Below are 24,043 nucleotides of genomic sequence, written 5' to 3' on the forward strand. Positions count from 1 at the left end.
GAGTCTGGGGTAGAGTTCAGTAGCACAAGAGCATGGTTGTGTTAGATCTCCAGGCACAACAAGGAAGTTAGATGTTAGTTTAATGTGGTTTGCTTTAAGTGGTCCTTTGCAAATAGCTATTAAAACCCAAGAGGAAGTTCACAAGATAATCACACTTGTTTCCCTTTAATAAGTGACTTTTCAACAACTCCCAGTGCTGGGGAGGAGGGAAAACAGGTTATTAGCCCAGAAAACAGAAAGGGATAGAAATATATAGCGGCTGAATTATTGGTTGTTTTTATGACCAGGAGTCCTTGGTCTCACCAGGACAATGGACATTTGAATAGGTGGAAACGAGAGTGATACATCAAGGAGGCAGCCAGAAGCAGGAAGCAGTGCGGCAGGCAAAGAGGAAGCACCTTGGGAAGGGCTTGGCATCTTAGTTAGGGTTTTTATTACTGTGAAAAGACACAGTGACCACTGCAACTCTTATAAAGAAATGCATTTAATTGGGGCTGGCTTACGGGTTCAGAGGGTTACTCCACTGTCATCATGGCAGGAAACATGGCAGCATGCAGGCAGACATGGTCCTGGAGAGCAGCTGAGAGTTCTACATTTTGATCTTCAGGCAGTAGACAGAAAGAAAGACACTGGGCACGTTTGTTTGTTTGTTTGTTTGTTTGTTTTGTAATAGATTCACTTTGAAAGGGTAAAACACTCAGACAATTTAAATGAAAGTTCTAAAGAACCACGGTTGGTCAGCCACCATTGGTGTGTCCTCGGAGTCCTCTCAGTGAGGAAAGTGGCTCTGGTAATTTATTCATACACATCCTTCTTCTCTGCAATGTAATCTACAATTTCTTGTGGACACATTAACTTCTCTGCATCTATATCAGGAATTTCAAACCCAAATTTGTCTTCCATGGCCATAATAATCTCCACTTGGTCCAAACTGTCTAAGCCCAGGTCCTTCATAAAGTGGGAATTTACTGAGAGCTTTTCCGGGTCAATCTTGTCGTAGAGTTTCAAGACATACAGAACTCTATCTTTGACCCCCTCTAATGTTAGTGGGGGTGCGTCACTGTACTGGCGGCACAAATGTGTGACCCTTCCAGGCACCTGCGCGAGGGCCAAGGCAGGCTGCAGAGTCCCCGGTCTCCTGCGGATTCCCTCAGGACAGAAAGTGGTGCTGAGCGGCCGGGACAAGGCCAGAGTGGGAAGTTGCGGTAGCGGCGCAAAGGCCATGGGCAGGCGGCGGACACAGGAGGAAAGGACACGAGCCGCCATGGCTACCCCAACCCAGGGTGACACTGGGCACTTTTAAACCCTAACCCTAACCCCAGTACTATACTTTCTCAAGAAGACCACACCTACTTTAATAAGGCCATACCTCCTAACAGTGCTACTCCCTAAGGACCAATCATTCACATCTATGAGCCTATGAGGGCCGTTCTTATTCAAACCACTACAGCTGGTTTGTACACAAAGTGAAATCTCAGGGGAAATTACTTTAAGGAACCATGTGGTTAGACACTATCATCAAAGATCGCCCAAAAGTCACACAAAATTCCCACTTACCTGAGACTCAGGCAAAAGTTAACAAGAACACATTCATGGGAAAATCTGAAATCACTTCATCTGAGGGAACTTCCTGTTGAAGAGTCTCATTAGAGACCACTCTATGCCAGGCATAGTGATGCACACCTGTGATCCCGGCAGAAGGCAGAGTCAGGTGGGTCTCTGTGAGTTCAAGGACAACCTGGTCTACAAAGTGAGTCCAGATCAGCCAGGGCTATTACACAGAAAAACTCTGTCTCGGACACCTAAAAGAAAAAAAGACTCCCTGAAGACTGAGAGTATAGTTCAGTGATCAAAAAAAAATTTGCCTCGCATGTAAGACATGTGTGTGTGTGTTTGTGTGTGTGTGTCTGCACATGTATATGTTAGCATATGTAAGTACATTTGTGTGTGCAAATGTACATAAAGGCCAAAGCTTAACACCATGTCTTCTTTCATCATTCTCTAGCTTGTACATCAGGGTTGGGTTTCTCACTTGAACCCAGAGCTCATCTATTCAGCTTGACAGATTCCTCTGTCTCTACTCTCAAGCGCTGGGATTACAGGAATGTTGCCACATCTGCCCAATATTCAAATGAGTGCCAGCCATCTAAACTCCTGTCCTACCTGAGCTATCACCCCAGCCTCATCTTTGTTGTATAAGATGGAGAGATGACTCAGCCATGAAGAGCATGTACTGATCTCAAAAAGGACCTGAGTCTGGTTCCCAGCACCTATGTCCAGTGCCTCACAACCATATGTAACTCCAGCTGCAGGAGAATTTGTACCCTCTGCTGGCCTCCATTAGTACTGCGTTTACATATACAAACCCACTCTCTCTCTATCTCTCTCTCTCTATCTCTCTCTCTCTCTCTCTCTCTCTCTCTCTCTCTCTCTCTCTCTCTCTCACACACACACACACACACACACACACACACACATGTGTATACCCGCACACACACACACAATTTAAAATAAGATAAAATCTTTTTAATGTAACACGGTTATTTTCTAGTATAAACCTATCTGGCTAGAGTTTACGCTGTCCCATTTCATTCAGTTAGTGCATATTCTGTGAGAATCTAAAGTGTCCAGTCTTTGATCTAGTCTCTGGGAATCAACTATTGAGCAAGATATATGTCAGATCCACTGCCAGCTTTGATTTGTGTAAGATAAGCCTTCTGGGAGCAACTTGAGGAAGACTAGGTTTTAGCCCGTTTTTCCATCTCAGCTAGGGCTTCCTTGTACAATCATAGTGTCTCTAAACAAACGAGTTGACTTCAAGGGGCTTATGTTTTAGTGGAAAAAGAAACACAATGACCAAGCTGTGGTGGTTTGAAGGAGAATGGTCCCCATAGGCTCATATGTTTGAATTATTGGTCCCCATTTGGAGAAGGTGTGTCATGGGGGGGGGCAAGCCTTGAAGTTTCAAAAGCCCTTGCCATTCCAACTTCATGGTCGTGTCTTAAGAGATAAGTCCTCAGCTACTGTTCTAGCACCATTTCTGCCTGCTTGCTGCCATGTGCCCCACCATCATGAACGTGGACTCTAACCCTCTGAAGTGTAAGACCCCAGTGAATTTCTCCTATATGTTGCCTCTGTCATGTCTTACTAGAGAAGTGGGCAGCGTCTTTGGAGAGGCTTAACTCTAAGAAGAAGATAAAAATGATGCAGTATTTTGGCAAAGAGTTACCCCTCCAAACACCCAGGTCCCTGGGACTGAGTCTCTGGCCCTTGTTGCTCACTGACCTGTATTTAACCTCTCTGGGGGTCCATTCCTCCTGTTAGATGGAAATGCTGATTACCTGTCTCATCAGGTTGTTCTTAAGTATTCCATGAGAAAATTGATGCAAATTTGTAATATCTAGCACTTCATGGCAAATTTGGGTCCTCTGCTAAAGCATCCAGTGCTCTTAACTGCTGGGCTAGCTATCTCTTTAGCTGAACAGTGAAGTTTCTTTTCCTTTGTTTTTTGTTTTGCATTTGTTTGGTTTGTGAGACAGGGTTTCTCTGTGTAGTTGTGGCTGTCCAAGAACTGGGTCTGTAGACCAGGCTGGCCTGAAGCTCACAGATATCTGCCTGCCTCTGCCTCCTGGGTGCGGGGATTAAAGGTGCCTGCCACCACTGCCAGGCTTAAAATGTGTAGCTTAGGCTGGCCTTGAGCTTCTGATTCTCCAGCCCCCACCTTCTTCAGCAAATCCTACAATCGTGTGCCACCACAACCATCAACAATATAGTTTCTAATCCATAAGTTTCATATAGAACTAAGAAAGAAATAAAATAGGGGTAGGAATATAACTCAGTGGTAGAGTCCGTGAGACCCGGTGTTCCAAACCCAACAAAGAAGAAATGGAGAATAAGGAGAGAAGGGAGGGGAGAGAGAAATCTGAAGGAGTAAAATACTTCTAAGTATCAACGATCCAGAACTCTTCCACACAGTTCTTTTTCTTTTCTTTCTTTCTTTTTTTCTTTCTTTCTTTCTTTTTTTTTTTTTTTTTTTTTTTTTTTTTTGTGTGTGTGTGTGTGTGTGTGTGTGTGTGTGTGTTTCGAGACAGGGTTTCTCTGTGTAGCAGATCTGGCTGTACTAGACTGTTTGTAGACCAGGCTGGCCTTGAACTCACAGCAATCACCCGTCTCTGCCTCTGGGTGCTAATATTAAAGGTGTGTGGCACCACGACCGGCTGCAAACAATTCTTTTTTTTTTTTCCTTTATGATTATGAGTATTCTGCCTGCATGTACACCTGCATGCCAGAAGAGGCATCAGATCTCAGTATAGATGGTTGTGAGCCACCACGTGGGTGCTGGGAATTGAATTAAGGACCTTTGGAAGAGCAGGCAGCGCTCTTAACCTCTGAGCCATCTCTCCATCCCCCTCCAAACAATTCTTAAAATTAACTTTTTAGAGGGTAAAATTTTAGACTCAAGGTTTTTTTGTTTTGTTTTGTTTTGCTTGGGAAAAAAACAAAACACTTGTGAAGACTAAGCACGGGAAGAATGCTATTCCTGGCCTTGCATCTCTGTTCAAAGCTTAACTACAAGAAAAGCCTCCCTACAACTTCCGCTTTAGGCAGTTTTATGACAGCCTTTGTTTCAGACACCCCTGTGCCCTTGGGTAGGAAATACATAATCCAGGGCCATTTCCAGAAAGTTGTTCTGAGAACCCTTCAGAATCAGACACTTGGCTCTTCGGTATCACTAATCAACCATCTTAAAGGTCATTTTAAATTAAGAGTCTGTCATGGCTCCTTGTAAAGTGACCCTGACCTCATCTCTGCTCAGCAAAGGCTGTTAAGTAGCACACATGCATCAGAACATTTTATATCCACATTGGGAGATGTGTGAGCTGGGTCTAAATATGAAGGTGGAATCATTTTCAAGGTCATTGTTTCAATAAAGAAGTCTAATTGAAGTAAGCTGATTCCAAGAAAGCTTTGGCCACTGTTATGAGCCTTCTCTCCAGCAAGCTGGGCAGACTATAAATTATTCACGAGTTATTCTGACTTTCCTGATGAGGTTCTGGCTACCGTACCATGTCCAGCTCATCCACAATCTATTCTCACAAGAGAGCGCTCTTACCCTGGAAAGGGCTTCATGTCCTTGAAGACCCAACTTCCAAAAGCCTGGCAGAGCTTCATTACAATACTATTTCTTTGGGGCCACAAGGTGGCGCCCGAAAACTTTCTCAGCTCTGAATAGCCTGGCGTCTGAGTTCCAACCCTTGGGGAATAAATAAAAGGATGTCAGAGAAAGATCATCTAATCCAGTTTATCCGTTTTGCAAATGAGCACATTGAAGCCTAAAGACTGTAAATGACCTAGTCCAGGTCATGCTTCCAGTTCGGAGGAGGCAGGATTCTCAAACCCACGTTCTTTCATCAAGAGGCAGTGCTTTCCAAAGCAAAACAATACACCATGTTTTTTTGTCTTACAAATAAACTCTACTTCCACTATCCCTGCTATCTCCCTCCATCAGGAGCCAATCTGATAGAATTGGCCCTGTGGCACTGCCGAAGAGCCACCAGATTCTCAGACAAGTTTGAAAATGATTGATGGGGGTGACACTCCTCGGGTAACTCACTGCATGATCGTCTGGTGCCCCGCTGTCTGCACCATATTCCTCAGCTCTGTGAAGGTAAGTGAACTGTAGAAATTCATTACACCACCACCAAGAAGCCCCGATAAGAGTGGAGAACCTGGAATGTTGAACTGAAATCTGCAGAGCATTTTACAAGAGCCCAGACCTGGATGGGGAAAACTTCGGTGCACTTTCTTTGTACTGCCTCAGTATTACTGAATTGAAGAATCACTGCTTCTTAGGGAGTTCATTTCATTGCCCATTTCTCCCAATTTCATACTCAAAGCACTGAGAATTTCAAGTGGAATATATTGAATATTGAAGTAGACTTCAGTTTGTTTTCTGTTTGGGGTTTGCAGTTTGTTTTTTGTTTGTTTGCTTTTTGTATCATTTCTGTATTCAATTTTTAAAATTCTTTCATACCCTATTAGGTTTTTTTTTTAACTAAATTACTATGGCTCGTATGAACCGCCCTGCTCCTGTGGAAGTCACATACAAGAACATGAGATTTCTTATTACACACAATCCAATCAATGCGACCTTAAACAAACTTATAGAGGAACTTAATGGGATTACCACAATAGTAAGAGCATGTGACACTACTCTTTTGGAGAAAGAAGGCATTCATGTTCTTGACTGGCCTTTGGATGATGGTGCACCACAATCGATCGTTGATGACTGGCTGGCTAAGTCTTGTAACGATTAAGTTTCGTGAGGAACCTGGTTGCTGTATTGCCGTCCATTGTGTTGCAGGCCTTGGCAGGGCTCCCGTGCATTAACTGGAGGTGGAGTGAAATATAAAGATGCTCTTTAACAGCAAACAACTTTGTATCTGGAGAAGCACCGTCCTAAAATGCAGCTGCCCATTGGTCATAGAAACAACTGTTGTATTCAATAAAACTGGGGTGCCTGAAACCATTGCCTTGGAAGTGGGACTTCAGATGGGACCTAATTTTTTGTCATACATAATTAGCCAGTGTAAGCGGGCATGGTGGCGTACACCTTTAATCCCAGCACTTGGGAGGCAGAGGCAGGCAGATTGCTGTGAGTTCAAGGCCAGGCTGGTCTACAAAGAGAGTCCAGGACAGCCAAGGCTACACAAAGCCTTGAAAAACAAACAAAAAACAATCTCCAAAATTAGCCAATGTGTTGACTTATTGAATAAACCAACTGAAGCGTCCACAGGAATATTGAAAACCAGTTTTACCAGGCCACAAACTTGACAGAATTGCAACCTCTATATTTGGGTTATGATCAACCTGTTGGGACACTTAGCAAAACATTTTTGCTGGTCAGAATTTACAATGTGCTTAATTATTTGTACCAATTGACCTTTCCTAAAATAAGGTATTGAGTTATATCACTAAATGTACTCCTGTACCAGAATATTATTAATACATAAGGAATTTTAGAAAGACCAGGTTCCAAAATACCCAGCACAATACTTGTATATTTTTAGAATCATACAAAACCAAAATTCCAGGAACTGAGAACACTCTAGACCTTCCATGGCTCACCCCTTCAGTCATTTCAAATACTGCAGGTCTTCTCTCACTTTCTGCCTGCCCACTCTATGTTTATATCTCCCACACTTCACCATATACACCATGTTTGCTTAGCCATCGTTTTTTTAGCCAAGTCTTGCATTGATTATTTAATGTCTTTCTATGTCTTATTTCATGCTGTTTTGGGAAACCTCTGTTTGAAAATCAGCTTTATTACAGAAGCATAAATCTTCAATAATGTCGGCAGATAAAAAGCCTTATGGTTAATTTAATGTTTGCACTCAGAGGTACAACTTAACAGGGAGGGCCTACAGAAAGAATGAGAGGAGGCTATTAAATATTTTTAGCAATATGTTGTCTTTGTCTTGTGCAGAACACGTAGAATGTGCTCTTTAATTTATTAATACCTTTTGTTGTTGTTGTTGTTTTCATTTTGGTTTGGTTTTGGTTTTTCAAGACAAGGTTTCTCTGTGTAGCCTTGGCTGTCCTGAACTCACTTTGTAAACTAGGTTGGCCTCGAAATCACAGCTATCCGCCTGCCTCTGCCTCCTGAGTGCTGGGATTAAAGGTGTGCACCACCATGCCTAGCTTTATTAAGTATTTTTAAGAGGTAGAGATACATTGTTGTAGCTAACCAATTTTTAATCAAAATTTCTGAAATTGTTTTTTCCATACCTATCAGAAGTTGTTCTCCGACTTGAATTATGGTTTTTCCCTTCTCTTCCCAACCTCTCTTGGAAAAAAGAAAAAGTGGGGTCTGCTAATGAACTGAGCAAACATACGCCTTTTGAGCTACGGAGCTTCATAATTGGTTACTCGACCATTTGTTTTATTATGTAATTGATAGAATGATGATGTGTATTAATGTTAGTTCAACAATATATTTATACTGTCTGGGAATGTGTGGTTATAGTTCTGTGGGAGAAATAACTTGTCAGCGTTCACCAGCTTGCAAAAACTTAGTGCGAGAGTTTCAACATCTAAATAAATGATGAAACACAAAAAGGGAAGAAAAAAGAAAGAAAGAAAATGATTGCTGGAAAGCTGAAGTAGGAGTCCTAACACATGCTTGCCATCCTGACTGTCCGCCTCTCCGCCTGCATGTCCACACAGGACACCTTAGTCCAGGTACCTGCAACCCTTCATGAACTCCAAGTAGGACCAAAACTAAACTAGTCAGTCTCAATCACGGGTGCACTCGGCCTTCTCCAGCTACACTCTCCTCTGTCCCACCTTCAGCTTAATGGCCTTGCTCTGCTTCTCCTGCCACTGAGCTCTGCCAAGGAAATCAAACAGAAACTGCTTGCTTCTGCTATAAAATTGTGTCCACTTTCCACTGACCCTGACCCCCATCAACAGCTCTTTTGCAGTTCTGGAAGCCCACAGCCTACAGAGGATATTCTACCATCAAGGCCTGTCCTTGTTTCCAACATTGCTGACTCAAAACAGAGACCTCACAGCTGCCAGGGGTTGTTCTAAACTGTCCATGAGCTAATTCACTGTAGGCTTATGATGGTCCTTCATTCCTCATCAGAACAAGACAGCTACCAGGACACTTTCAAAGAAAGCATCCAATCCCTATTGGTCCAGCATTTCAGACTGTCCCACACAGGACTCTAATTAAGCCTGGAATTTCCCAACATTTTGAAACTGGACCACAAATGCGATTCCCAGCTTGTTTAACTGTTTCCTCAATTTTATTTAGGCCCCTACTATTATTATTATTCATCCCAAATCAGCCAGAAGGAACCTTAAGAGAACAATGCCCATTTCCTTTAAGGGGAGTCAGGTAGGTCTTGGGTTACTTTCTTGGGCTACAAAGGGTTATTATCAATGGGAGTTGGTTACAAGTTATTATTGGTCTTATTTAGAAAGAAAACAAGGTTAGACTCAGCGATGTCTCTCTTTTCCCTTATCTTACATCTTAGGTTTGGCGATAGAGGTTGAAAAGAAAGAAGAGGGGAATATAGAAATATACAGGGAATATAGAAATATACAGGGAAGATAGAACAAAAAGTAGATTAGTGAATCTACTCCTCAACTTAATGCCTCAATTGTCACTCACAAGGTTATTTTTGATTCTCTAGTATAGAATTTTGTATATAGATGCAAAATAAGTTTAATTCTAGATACAGTGGTATAGAATTCAAATGTAAGTTTATTCTTCACATCTTAGGTGCGGCAGATAGATATGAGTCTATAGAAAGTTAAGGTAGGATAGTTAGAAAAGGTCTTCAAAAACCTCAGAGACGTGCAGAATGTGGCATTTTTAAATGTTTTTATTATTTTAAAGATTTACTGACAATGAGACAGGTTAACTTCTGGCAACACCCAGCCTACCTCAAAGAGGATGATAAGCATCAAAGAACCTCCTTGTGGAGATGGCTTCAAATGTGGCAAACAAGCTACTAGGCAAAATGTCCTCGTTTCTACCACAGACAAAATTCTGCCTAAAAAAGGGCAAGCTTGGATGCAGGCAGAGTAGACGGCCAAACTCTGCCAAGACAGGGTAAGCAAATCTTCAATAGTTCCTGCCTCACAAATATGTCTGTCAGATATATTGGGCCAGAAGGCTGAAGAAGATGTTCCAACATAATAGAGAGTTTTGGGTGACTATTCAGGTAGAAAACTGTCTCTGTCATCTTCTCATTTGGAAAGCTACTAACCTGCACTCCCAGCATACTCAGGTAATCAAGTTTATTCCCTCTCAAGTCTCTGATGGAGTTGAAGACCAGGTAGCTTAGTTTTACAATGAAGCTTAGTTGTTCAGGGGTTAAGATGGTTTTAAGTCTAGATAGATGTTTTAAGTTGATAATAACAAGATGCGACGGAGATTGATTTACATTCAGAATTTTAGATGCACCAAGGTAGGAAAGATGATGTTTTCTTCAAGGCTGTTAAATACAAAAAGCCAAAACACTAAGAATGTAACATTTATCTAATTCCTGATTGTGTCATGGTTCTTCTTGCTACAGATAGTTTATTGTATATATGTGTAATGATATAAATGTATATGTTTTAAAAAAAACTTCAGGATTCTGGCATATAAACAGACTGCTGAGTCATGGAACCATATCAAAGACTCAGAAATAAACCCACATGCCTATGGACACTTGATTTTTGAGAAAGAAGGCAAAACCATACAATGGGAAAAATAGTATCTTCAACAAATGTTGGTAGTCTAACTGGATGTCTACATGTAGAAAAAATGCAAATAGATCTATATTTAGCACCCTGCACAAAACTCAAGGCCAAGTGGATCAAGAACCTTAATATAAAACCAGAAACACTAAATCTATTAACTCCATTCTTTAAATTCCTTTACTTGTAAGACTAAGAACTCCAAACGGTGACCCTGGGCTCCCTGGTAATGTCGCTAGTCTGCCAGCACTCCACACAATTCATTTTTTTAAAAATTCATGTTTACCTATAAAACTGATATTACTTTTTGAAAATAGCAATGAACCAGCTTATTATCAGTAGCAGTTAGTAATCTAAGCACACACTTAAGTCTAACCCTGACATCCATTATAGGTTCACAGTTCATGTGGATCAGAAGCTCAGCCAGAATCCAGCCCAGTTCTTGACAATTTGTCTTCTGTCAGACCAAAATCCTTGTGCCAACCAGACTTCGGATCTCATATAGCATTTACCAGGATTTATTGCACTGGGCCAGTGGAAAAGGAATTTCTTTTTCTAGAAGTCCAATGGCTGATTCATAACCTCAAATCTCTTCACTCTCCAGCAGCTTTCTTCAGTGAAGCTAACAAGAAGTAAATAATCTGCTGGGAGGAAATTAAAAGGTTTGTCATTAGATGAAGCACAACAACAAAACTGGGATATCTCAAGTCAGTTACAAGTCCAGTCTACACCCATATGAGATCATTGCTCATGGGCATGAATGTTAGCAGGTGGAGATCACTGGGAATAATTTTAGGGCCTGCACACTAGAGGGTGTGATTGCAAGAGAGTCTTCTTTGAGTTATAAGAGTAGCGATAATTGTCTACACATTCTGTGTGCACTTGTATTCAAACGACAGTGTAAAATTGAAGTTGTTTTAATACCTGGAGATTTTAAAGGAGCCCCCCCATGAATTTCATTATGTATCATCTGTTCATTGCATGTCTTATTGTTCTGTTTGAATGGAAAGGCATACATTCTAAATGTAGTTAAGGAATTAAAGGAGCGGAAATCACTCACACTCCTTACTAAAAAGCTAAGTCTGCAGACTGCTGAGAGAGCCCCATGCAGCAGAAGTATCCAAAGCAGAGCTCCAAGCATGGTTCGTGGTCCATGTTGACCTGAGTTGTCTTAACGTGAAGAAAGAGTAGGAATGCAAAGAATGGACTAACAATTGTGGCATTTCTCCACATAGGACAAGGACAGTGCAACCCTAGTTCTTGTTTGTTTAAGACAGGATCTCACTTTGTAGCTCCATCTGACCTCAGATTTCACATCATCGAGCCTCAGCCTCCTAAACTCTGAAAACGTGGTGTCCCCACCAGACAGTATTGACTATCATTCCTGAAATTATGCGTTATCTGCTACAACACCAGCATTTTCAATGCCATTGACTTTCTGAGACCTGTTTTTTTTTTCTTTAATATATGACTACAAATTGAGACAGACCTTATGACATGCACCCCTTTCTGTCATGCCCATTGCAAACATTTACACTTTAGTACTAAATCAGATGAGATCTTTCAACATAGGCAGCATTGTGTGAATAAATTATTTCATGATTTTATTTGGTCCAAAAGTTTAAAGTAAACAGTACAGACTTAAGTCATTGAAACATCTTATTAAAATTTATAATTAGCTACCAAAATGACAATGACAATGGAAAAATAACTTCATTAAATTCCTGTCCAGAACAGTGAAGGCACTGAGATGGAAAGAATGGCAGACTTAATTAAAATGTTAATCAGTTGTTGAAACAAGGGTTATAATTGAGAAACATTCACTACATTGTACTATAATGCACAATTTTCATTTCAAAATGTGTATTGCATATTTGCAATTTAAAGGATAAATTACTATTATTTGTGGGTTTAAATAAGTTGTTAATTGCTATAAACTACATATGTTGGGAGTTAATTTTTCAAAAATTAATCTAACTATCATGTATCTATGTATCTATAATATTTTATCTTTAAAGTTCATGCATAAAGTTCAGAGTAAATACAATGAAGAGTTTTTTTAAATAAAAATAAAAATAAAATGGTCCTTTAAAGCTTGGGAGGAAAAAATTGCCATTTTGCAGATAAGAATCTTAGGCACAGAAATCAAGAGCTGGGGAATGGCAGAAGAAATGGAATTTTAGCCTGTGTGATCTGGCGCCAAAGCCTGTGTTCTTTGTCAGAAATGTATGTGGCCTCCAGCGGCTATGCTGGAAGCTTTAATAAAATGCAGAAGCCCAGGTATGAAGTCCCCTCATTCCTAATAATTTGTTTATAGTCCCACAATATTTGTTATTTTCTGAAGTCCTTCCATTTCCACCCATCTACCTAATGGTTTGTTTATATTTCCATTGTACTTGTTACTTTCTCTCCAGTCCCCATCTACATGGTTTATCTACACTCCCAATGTATTAGCTACATTCTTGTTGCTGTGACAAAATACCTGAAAACACACCTTAATATCTGACACTCTAGGTTGTGTTTACTTGGGCTCAGGGTTTAAGAAAGGATACAGTCATAGTAAGGTGGCTAGCTGTTCACACTGAGGAAACAGAATCCAGTCAGGAAGCGAGACCTGGCTTTAAAACCCCAAGGCACACCCAAGTGACCCACTTCCTCAGGTAAAATTCTACTTCCTAAACATTCCATGACCTTTCAAAACGGAGCCTGAGAAACTTTACATTCAAATGACACCACTGGCCATCCTTGAGACGTTTTTGTTACCCAGTTTGTTTGTTTGAGGGTTTTGTTTTGAAGTGTAGGAATGGAACTCAGGCCCTGGAGCATCATGGGACACCCCTGGCCCCTCCACCAACAACTTTGACTCCAATTTCTCCAGCATCCCAAAGGACTTATCCTCCCAGTGACTCCTCCTCTATTCTTCTGTGGAAAATGCTCTACCAAAGCTTTCGATAAAACCCCACTTTCAGACGCCATGACTGCCACTTGGTCCTTGTCCTTCCTCATTATAAGTGTCTCTCTTTTATCTTCCAGAGCACATTTCTCTATCTTTCCTGTGCTTTTACAACAGAGATCCTCAGTTGCTACTTTATTTTTAATGAGTTTATCATTTTATAGCTGATGGGTAATTGTGTACATTTATGAAAAATCACATGATTATTTTGGTGTATTTATGCATTATATAATGATCAATTTGGACTAGTTTAATAACTATCTAGCAGTCACCTTGGATGTACTCTCCCAACTTGTTTTGTTGTTGTTGTTATTGCTGTTGTTTTCAGTGCAGGAGTTTGACCTCTTCCTCAGAACATTGAGTAAAAATCTCCAACTATAGAACCCAAAGGTTTGCAGTGTTTCAAATCTCTGCAAATCTTTACTCTAGCATTAAAAAAAATAAAACACATGGGCTGGAGAAATGACTCAGAGGTTAAGCACACTGACTGCTCTTCTGAAGGTCCTGAATTCAATTCCCAGCAACCACATGGTGGCTCACAGCCATCTATAATGTGATCTGATTCCCTCTTCTGGCCTGCAGGTATACATGAGACAGAGCACCTTATACATAATAGTAAATAAATAAATATTTTTTTTAATTAAAAATAAAATAAAATAAAACACACACAAAACAAAACAAAAATCATTAGGCCAGGCATGGTGGTGCATGCCTTTAATTCCAGCACTCGGTAGGCAGAGGCCAGCCTGGTCTACAGAGTGAGTCTAGGACAGCCTAGGCTACACAGAGAAACCCTGTCTTGAAAACAAAAACAAAAAACAAAACAAAACTAAAACTAAAATAAGGCATAATGGTGCACACCTTTAATCCCAGAGCTTGGGAGACAGAGGCAGAGGCAGGCCGATCTTTTGAGTTCAAGGCCAGCCTGGTCTACAAAGAGAGTTACAGGACAGCCAGGGCTGTTGCATAGAGAAGCCCTGTCTCAAAAAACCAAAAATAAAAATAAAAATAAAATAGGCCTGGCAGTGGTGGAACACACGTTTGATCAGGCAGATCTCTGTAGTTCAAGGCCAGCCTAGTCTACAGAGTGAGTTCCAGGACAACCACAGCTAAACACAGCCTGTTATGAAAAAATCAAAACAAAACCAAATAAACAAAAAGAACACAAAATAGATGCAAAAGACAAATAGAATGATTCTACTTTAACAAGGTGCCTAGAGTACTGAAACTCAGAGACAGGAGGCAGAGCAAATAGCTAGCAGGGCCATTCCTGGCCTTCGTGTCATTGTTTTCACTGCCTTCTTGCCTGGCTCATCCTCATTGGTTTCTAAGGCTCTGCTAAGGTTTGGGGCTAAATGAAATGGATTCTCCTCACCCCCTGCCCATTAATACTCTGAAGTAGAAACAAGAGAGACAGGAGGATCATCAGTCAACTCATGCTACAGAATGACACCTTGTCCTCCCCAAACATATGTTGTATTTGATTCCCAAGTTCATCTCTATCTTCAGTGGCATTCCTAACTGTCTTAAATTCAGATGTCCTATGGCCATCTTCCATTAGACACCTACTTTCTCTTTTTTTTTTTTTTTTTTTTTTTTTTTTTTTTTTTTTTTCCTTTTTCTTTTTTTGGTTTTACAAGACAGGGTTTCTCTGTGCAGCCTTGGGTGTCCTGGACTCATTTTGTAGACCAGGCTGGCCTTAAACTCACAGTGACCCACCTGCCTCTGCCTCTCAAGGGAATGTGCTACACACCCCCAGCTGAGACTAATACTTTTTATACCTCCACATTTAGAATGAAAAAAAAAAATTTTTTTTTTTTTTTTTTTAGTTTTTCAAGACAAGGTTTCTGTGTGATAGCCCTGGCTGTCCTGGACTCACTTTGTAGACCAGGCTGGCCATGCACTCACAGATATCCACTTGCCTCTGCCTCCCAAGTCCTGGGATTACATGTGTGAGCCACCGTGCCCGACTAGAATGAAATTTTAAAGTCAGACCCTGGGAATATTAAAAAGGCAAAGGTTAATGGTATGAACTACCTGTACTGGAGGCCAAATCACTTCCTCTCTCTGGAGTACCATTAGATAAGGTACAAGGCACACTATGTTTTGAAAGCAGAGCCTGCGGGCACTATGGTGCATGCCTGTAACCCCAGCACTCAGAGAGGCAGAGGTAGGTGGATCTCTGTGAGTTCAAGGTGAGCTTGGTCTACAAAGTAAGTTCCAGAAGCCAAGGCCACACAGAGAAACCCTGTCTCAAAAAACAAAAACAAAAGAACAAAAAAAAAATTTTTTGATAGCTTTTGTGTTACATTTACCACAATAAGAAATACCATAAAATGAGCCAGGCACACCTTTAATAGCAGCACTTGTGAGGCAAGTGAGGTGGACCTACAAATTCAAGGCTAGCCTGGCCTACAAATTGAGTTCCAGGATAGGCAAGGTTACTCAGAGAAACCCTGTCTTGAAAAAAACACAACAACAAAACCCAACCCCCCAAAATAAATAAATAAATAAATACTATAAAACTAGGCATGATGGGCCATGTTCATGGTGCTAGCTAATTGTAAGGCTGGGATTGAGTATTGTTTGAGTGCAGGAGTTCAAGGTCAGCCTGGCAACATTGAAAGACTCAAGAGAAGGATGAAGGATGGAGAGGGCAGAGGCCCAGAGAGGTGAAAGGAAGAGAGAGGGAGAGAGCAAAGAAAGGAAAGTTGATGTGTCACTTCTAGGTGAAACCGGTGAAAGCCACTGTTCGTCCTCCAAATTTTCTGTCATGGTGACAAGGTGAGAAGTCAATACATGTTACAGGGTTCAGGAAGCCCCTGGATTTACTTGCATACTAACGAGTCAATCTGTATTTCGTTATTCCTATGAGAAATAAACCTTTGCATTTTATTTTTTTTAAGCCACAGAACTTAAGAGGCTTGTTATATCAACATAACCACACTCATACTAACACAGTGAGTAGCCAAAGACAATGATATAAAAATTGTTAGTTCTATCCATGACCACTTCTTAAAACTCCAGAATGGCTCAGCTAACAGACTTGCTGCCAAGTCTGAGGATCTAGTTTCAGTATCTCCTGGCTCCATGTGGTAGAAAGAAAGAACCAACTCCACACGAGCAGTGCTGTCCATGCTTGCATAAGTGCATGTGCATGCAGGCACACACACACACACACACACACACACACACACACACACACACACACACACACACACGGTGAACAGATGCAACTTAAAATCATAGTAACTTGTTTAAAACCTACAAAGTGGCCTTTATTAAATACCACTAGAGGGCACAACTGAGTTTCATTTGAAGTGAGAAATGAAAGAAACCTTAAAATAAGTAAAGAATGGAATGGAAAATTATTAACTTTGAAACAATTTCTTTCTTTGTATGTTTACCAGCTCCCCTTTCCCTTTGAGATAATTAAATTATATTTGGTAGTCATTTTAATATAAAGTCAATATCCCAAAATACATAAAGTACATTTACAGATAGGATTTGTTGCATAGAAAAACAAGTAAAGATGTTCTCAGTATAAAAAAAAGCAGAGCTTGTTTTTCCACCTATATTTTTGCTTTCTTTAGGTAACCCAGGCTAGGGACACTGACCTTTTGACGGTGGGACCCCTACTGTGTCTAACTTGGTCAATGGAGAAACCTGAGACTTCTGAAGATTTGGGACTAGGAGAGACCAGATGTTCCACACATCAAGAGATTACAGGAAGCTTCCCACCCACTCCTAATGTCATACCGAGTTCTTGACAGACTTCCCTTTCCTGTTTCCTTTTTCCCCCTAATTTTTTTCTTCAAAGTTTATTCAAAAGCTGCTGCCAAAACCATCTTCCTCTATTGTCCCCATGATGACATCATCCCCTTCCCTTACCCTGACTCTGCCTTCTTCCTGAGAACTTCGATTGCCTCATTGTCCTTTTACTTCTCACCGCTTCTCACCAGTGTTACATAGGATTATCTTGTTTGCTCGGTTTGGAGGGCTCGGGGGAGGGGCACAGGAGAGGGGATTCTTCATTTGTTAAAATCAAATCTTCCTTTGTATCCTAGGCTTGTATAATCCTAATTTTTGATATGTTTGAGTCTGCTTGGTTGTTTTTCGAAACAGAGTTTCTCTGTGTAACAGCCCTGGTTATCCAGGCTCACTTTGTCAACCAGGCTGGTCTCTAACTCAAAGAGATCCACCTGCCTCTGCCTCCTGAGTGCTGGGATTTAGTGCATGCCCGGCTAAATGTTTCAATCTTAAACTGATAATAGAGATTGAAATTGCAATACTTTTTCATTTCCACCGCATTCTGTGATGCTATTTTTAAATGGTATCTTTTGAGTGAGGTTCAGATAGCACAGTGAATGGCAACTCACCAACAGGGAACCTACTCCACTTGTCATAGAAGCACTGGGGTTACAAATACATCCTACCCTGCCAGTCTTTACACTGGTCTGGGAACCTAAACTCTAGTCCTCACACTTACGCAGCAAGCCCTTGAGCCACTGGGCCATCTCCCCAACTCTCCCGCCTCCAAGTTATACCTTTTCACTCCAACTGCAACTGTGGTGTCTGTTCTTTAGCTCTACTCTGTGGCTTCATAACTCATGCTGCAGAACTTCCCGGCTCTGATAACTATATGAGCCAATTCCTTATGATATGTACCTATGTACATGGGCATTGTATTGGATCTGATTCTCTGGAGAATTTAATGGAAGTTTCTTAAGATTCAGCCATGAAATTTTCCAAAAGTCAAGAAAAATGAAGAAATAATGACTGCAACACTCTGATTCCTTGTCTGAACAGGATAGAAACAAATGGTTTGTGCCAGTCATAACTTAATCATCCACTAGATGTTTGACTTTGAGTAATTCACTCAATCTACCTGTCCTCTTCATTCATTCGTTTGTTCAACAAATACTGGCAGAATCCCTTTTGCTAGGCACTGAACATACTGGGATAGGCACAAAGGCCATATAAGTTGATAAGATAAAAGCCGCATTCTTTCAAAATTCAATACAGTGAAAGCAGGAGGCATTTTATAGAAAATTTCACATTTAGTGTGAAAGGTATAATGTTGAGTTATTGAACACCATTTCTTCCTATTCTCTCCCTATACGAACCCAAAATTTCTGGCATTCTGACTTTATTTTAACCATAGTTGGGATTCAAGCTACACCTATGGCCACACCTTCTCTTTCTGAAATTACCTTTCCAGATCATATCCCACTGCCTTTCAAAGCTATCTGTCCTCTCTGCCTAAGATCTAACCCAATTCTTAATTCTCAATGATGTTATTTTCTAGTCTTTTCACTTTCATAAAATATGAGCTATTATTTATCCTTGTATATGATATTTTATTGCTGCCTAAAAGTATCCTACATTGCATCAACTTTAGTAAGCATTTCTTTATTTTTTTATGCTTTGATGTTCTTGCCTGTATGTATGTCTATTTGAAAAATGTCAGATTTCCTGGAATTGGAGTTACAGACAGTTGTGAGCTGCCATGTGGGTACTGGTAATTGAATGAACCCTGGTCCTCTGGAAGAGCAGCCAGTGCTCCTAACCACTGAGCCATCTCTCCAGCTCCAGCATTTTTTGAGTAAAAATAGATTTGCTGTTGTTGTCTTAGCAAGGTAAATTGGTTTTTTTGTTTTGTTTTGTTTTGGTTTTTTTTTTGGTTTTTCGAGACAGGGTTTCTCTGTGTAGCCTTGGCCATCCTGGACTCACTTTGTAGACCAGGCTGGCCTCGAACTCACAGCGATCCGCCTGCCTCTGCCTCCCGAGTGCTGGGATTAAAGGCGTGCGCCACCACGCCCGGCTTTATTAGCAAGGTAAATTGGAAAATCACTATTTCAATACTCTTATTTCCAAAAGCTAGACAATATTTCATAGTGGATATACTTATGTGAATTGTATATTTAGTGGATATAAATTTATGGTTTCTAAGTTGGATAAAAGAGTTAATATGTTACAAATACAATTGGTTTATAATGTTCTCATAATAAGAAAATTATCAACATCTATTGCTGAGGATAAAAATTTGCTCATAATAAACATCTGAAAGTATTCCTTTGTGTGAGAATTCTATTTTTTTTTTTTTTCCCTCTTCATGGTTGAAGAGATTAAACCCAGGAACATAGACATACTAGGCAACAACTCCACCACTGAGCTACATACCCAACAAGGATCAGATCTATACTTAGGAATTAAATTTTAACTTTAGCAAAACTCCTAAGCCACATATTATATACAGTTACAATTCACCAGTATGTGATTAAGGAAGTAGGTGCTGGGAGAAAAACCGCAGAGCTGGGAACGATTTAGCAGTTCACAGAGGCAATGGCACAACATGGACATCAGACTACAATGTACAGCTTTACAATCTGGCCATCTGAGCTCACATTCCTTAACCTGTTTCTCCACCTTAAACATTTATGTATTAGAATATTATTCCATTTTTAGTTGACCTAATTTTAAAAAGGTATTTGTCACAACAATAAATTTCCGACTGTCCAGGCTTTCACCTCCCATTGCTACCTGAATGTACAGGATCAGTATGAGGATTAACGGCACTAGAAATGTGTCTGCTGCTTGTCGGTTGTGAAGTAAATGGTACTTGTTTTCAAAACTAAGTGAACAGGACCCCTGTATTTGGCTGGTCACACAGGCTCTGCATACTTTCTACTGCCTAACATCCCTGTTAAATGTGCTCTCCTGTACCTTAGAGATTACCGAAGATTTTGCAAACCAGAAGTTCATGTCTCATTTTATGCTTTGAACAAGGGCCTTTTTTCTACTTCTCAACACTACTTACATTCTTTGCTGGAATCATTACCTTGAACATAATTCATAGGAAAGGATATGCCAAGGGTGTGGGGGTGGGGGGGAGTCCACCTCAGCCAAGAGTCTCCATTCCTCTTTAAATTCCACAAAGAATTTGCAATTTACAAAATTCTTTCTAAATATCTACATTATTCCCAGTCTCTTAGAAAGTAGCATCCAGATTTAAATTTAACAATTTATTGTTCAGCCCTACAAAGGAAATAACAATAACAGGGAGCTGGAATTGTGCCTAGCATGCACAAGACCCTCAGTTCAACCCCCAGCAAAGGAGAAAAAAAAAAAAAAAAGGACATACTGTGAAACATTTATGATTGCTAAACTTAAAGTTAAGTATTTCAAATTTGAGCTGCACTAAAGGTAAAAGAACAAAATATGTTAGCCTACATCTTTTAAATGTAAAATAGCAAAATACAGATTGCAGAATGGAATATTTAGATAAATATCTTATATGTACTTCCAGTAATGTTAACAGTCAAGCACATTAAACGCATGCAAACGATGTGTGATGGAGTACTCAGAGTGAGGCTTCAGAGTCCTGAAACAAAGGGAACTGCCATGCATAGCTCAGAGGAGCCACCCAGCTGAAGCTAGATCTTAATATTATCAACAATTCAACTGAAGTTCAGTATGCTCTTAATGAAACAAGCAAACAAGAGCTCAGGGTAAAGTCTAATTTAAATCCATCAGTTTTACTAAAAACGACTCAAGTAAGCTTCCTTTTACCTTTTTTTTTTTTTTTTTTTTTTTTAATTTTTAGCCAGGCACAGTGGCACACACCTTTAGTCCCAGAACTCAGGGAGGCAGAGGCAGTCAGAACGCTGTGAGTTTGAGGCCAGCCTGGTCTACAAAGTGACTACAGGACACCAAGGCTACACAGAGAAACCCTGTCTCAGAAAAAAAAAATTATTTTTTTTTTCTGTGAAATAGGCTGGCCTGGAACTCGAGATCTGCCTGTCTTTTGTCTTCCTAAGGGCAAGAAACACCGTGCCCAGCTAAGCTTCCAACTTCTAAAACTTCATTACAATTTATATTATTAGTGGTGGTGGTAGATCACACGTGGAGGTCAGAGACAACTTTCTCTCCTTCCACCATGTGGGTACTAGGATCAAACTCAGGTCATCAGGCTTGGTAGCAAGTATCTTTACTTTAGTAAGCCATTTTGCCAGTTCAAAAATGCAAATAATAATAATAATTTTCTGTTTCCTAGACTATTATGAAGATTGACTTAATACATAGAAAGTTAAGAAGACTACCTAACTTACTGTTTTTCTGTTTTGTTTTTACAATTAATTAAAATTTTATTAGTTTTAAAACAGGATCACAATAATGGGAGTTAGGCCATGGCATTTCCTGCTTTGTAGGCACCTAATCAGGGTTATAGGTCCAAGTAAACCAAAATGTCTGATATGTTGTTACGTGTTCAAAAAAAAAAAACCTGCAGATTTTACAAAATCCAATGGAAAACTCAGTATTTTCAAATCACAGAGTGAAAGATGACTAAATTATATAGAAAGCACATTATATGCTAGCTGGTGTACTCAGTTTTTAATACTTTTACTGCATGATGGAAAAGTACTCACATCGTAACTATTGCCTATATGCAAAGGAAACAAATGTTTTACAAAGCATGGTGTAGAATATGCAATGTGCTTGGATTATTCTTTTCTTCAATTTTTAAAAGATTTTGATAGCTACTCACTAATTGTTTTTTATTGTTCACTAGGGAACTGTAACATGTACTTCCAAAGAATATTTGCTTCTTGCAATCTCTTCATTTTAGGTTAGAAAAACTGACATCCTAAGAACTAGCAAGTTTACTTGCCCATATTAGATTACAAGCTACAAAAAGGCATTGAATTTTGGAACCAGAGTGACTGCAACTGAGATATAATTTATATATAGTAAAATTTACTCTTGAAGTTTATGGTGAGGGGCTTTTGAAGTATAAATCTATGCAACTGTGACTACTAGTCCCATAATATTTTCATCACTCGCAGAAGAAACTCCGTGTTCAGTAGCAATGGTACCAAAACTTATATTTTTCTCAGAATCCAGTGATCATTAGGCTGTTATAGCCTTATATGGATATTCCAACTGAGGATCTTCAAAGTAAGTAAATCATGTCTAAAGATTCAAATTTATCAAATAGCTCACAGGATTTTGAATAGCTATGTATTAAAAACCATCTCAAGGTTTCACATAGATTTCTGTATTTTTCTTCCCCTAACCCCATCCCTTCCAGATTTTATTTTTTAAGGTTTTTTGAGACAGGATTTCTTGTGTACCCCTGGCTGTCCTAAACTCACTTTGCAGACCAGACTGGCTTTGAACTCACAGATATCCACCTGCCTCTGCCTCCAGAGTACTGGGATTAAAGGTGTGCGCCACAACCAGCCCCTTCCAGATTCTTGAGAAGACAGTAAGCACTTAAGAATGGGCCCTATGGAGACTGGAGAGATGTCTCAAATGTTAAGAGCACTGACTGCTCTTCCAGAAGTCCTGAGTTAAATCCCAACAACCACATGGTGGCTCACAGCCATCTATAATGTGATCTGCTGCCCTCTTCTGCCTCTGCAGGCAGAGCATTGTACACATAATAATAAACCTATTTCTGAAAGAAAGAAAGAAAGAAAGAAAGAAAGAAAGAAAGAAAGAAAAGAAAGAAAGAAAAGAAAGAAGAGAAGAAAGAAAGAAAGAAAGAAAGAAAGAAAGAAAGAAAAGGTCCTATGTACTTGAAACAGATTCAGGAAATGCTTTGTTCCTTGGATTCTGCCTCTCCTAAGCCATGTGTGAAGATCTCCAGAAGTAACAAGCTGGTAGCAGTTTAGCGGAGTTTAAACTCAAGGTCAGAAACATTGCCAATGTCATTACACACCAGCTACAGATATCAGAAAAGCACAGGTCAAACACTCAAGGAAGGCTACAGGAACTGCAAATACAGGTCATGGGAAGAAATGACCAACCTTTGGGGCAGGCATATCAAATGGCTTTCAACATATTCCAATTTAGGATAGCTGCTGTAGAAACTATGCTGAACAGAAATCTGAGGTTTGAATTAGTGCTTGAAAGTGATGCCATGATCTCCAAGCCTTGACTGCGTCAAGTAGGTGAGAAGACTAATGTGTCAGCTTTCTGCCTGGCAAACAGCACATCCATCTGAGTTAGAGCTCCTGTCTCCACTCTGGCTGTGGTGCTCTTTTATCCCTCTCTCTGTGAAAATTGGTTCCCCTTTAAGGGCCCCACCCCTAGACTGTACAGAAAGCAGGAAATCCTGCCCTCACAGGACTGATGTGACAGTCAGCAATATAAAGCAGTAGACACTAAATTATGTTTTGTTTTGCATTGGTCTTATTTTCTGGGAGTTTTTGCTTTGTTTGAGACTAGTTGAGCCTAAGTTGGCCTGGACTTAGTGTGTAGCTGTGGACAGCCTAGAACTTCTTTGCCTCCTGCTCCCAAGAGCTGGGGTCTAAACTGGGTTTTTTATTTGCAAAGAACAGCCTTCCTACTTATTTTAAGCTGAAGAGGAATTTATTAGAGGAAGTTCAGAGGATTAACAGGAAGACTGGAGAAGCAGGCTCAGTCAGGAAAAAAGGAAGGTGTGGGGCGTCCAAGGATGGCCAAGGATGCAGGCATCTGAACACTCATTTTCTGCCCTTAGACCCTAAACACCATGGCTACCAAGAGTAATCTGAGTCACTTTTAAAATTCAAAATTCTAGAGGGTCAGACAGATGTCCTAGCCAGTACAGGTGCTTGCCACAGAACCTGAGAACCTGCATTCAGTTTCTGGGATCCACATGGTGAAGCGGGTATCATCTCTCTCAAACTGTTGTCACCTTCCCAAGCATGAGGGTACATAGCCTCCCCCAATTAAAAATCGGGAACCCAGGCAGGCATGGTGGTGCACGCCTTTAATCCCAGCACTCGGGAGGCAGAGACAGGTGGAGCCCTGTGAGTTGGAGGCCAGCCTGGTTTACAAAGTGAG

At 40.3% G+C, this 24,043-nt stretch overlaps 1 protein-coding gene and 1 pseudogene across 1 annotated transcript; one reads left to right on the forward strand and one right to left on the reverse strand.

Moving 5' to 3' along the window:
- Nucleotides 1-758: 758 nt before the first annotated feature.
- On the reverse strand, nucleotides 759-1,280 carry LOC127196216 (acyl carrier protein, mitochondrial-like). The gene has a single exon (XM_051153754.1). It carries the CDS (start codon nucleotides 1,264-1,266, stop codon nucleotides 796-798), a length of 471 nt encoding a protein of 156 aa, XP_051009711.1. The 5' UTR covers nucleotides 1,267-1,280; the 3' UTR covers nucleotides 759-795.
- A 4,781-nt stretch (nucleotides 1,281-6,061) lies between these two features.
- LOC127196217 (protein tyrosine phosphatase type IVA 1-like) lies at nucleotides 6,062-6,582 on the forward strand (annotated as a pseudogene).
- Nucleotides 6,583-24,043: the final 17,461 nt, after the last annotated feature.

Source organism: Acomys russatus, chromosome 12 (assembly GCF_903995435.1).
Source record: "Acomys russatus chromosome 12, mAcoRus1.1, whole genome shotgun sequence".
In the NCBI taxonomy this organism is placed as follows: Eukaryota; Metazoa; Chordata; class Mammalia; order Rodentia; family Muridae; genus Acomys; species Acomys russatus.

Bases quoted from the DNA above. Each gene is read 5' to 3' on its own strand.
- LOC127196216 (XM_051153754.1), bottom strand. From the start codon at position 1,266: ATGGCGGCTCGTGTCCTTTCCTCCTGTGTCCGCCGCCTGCCCATGGCC.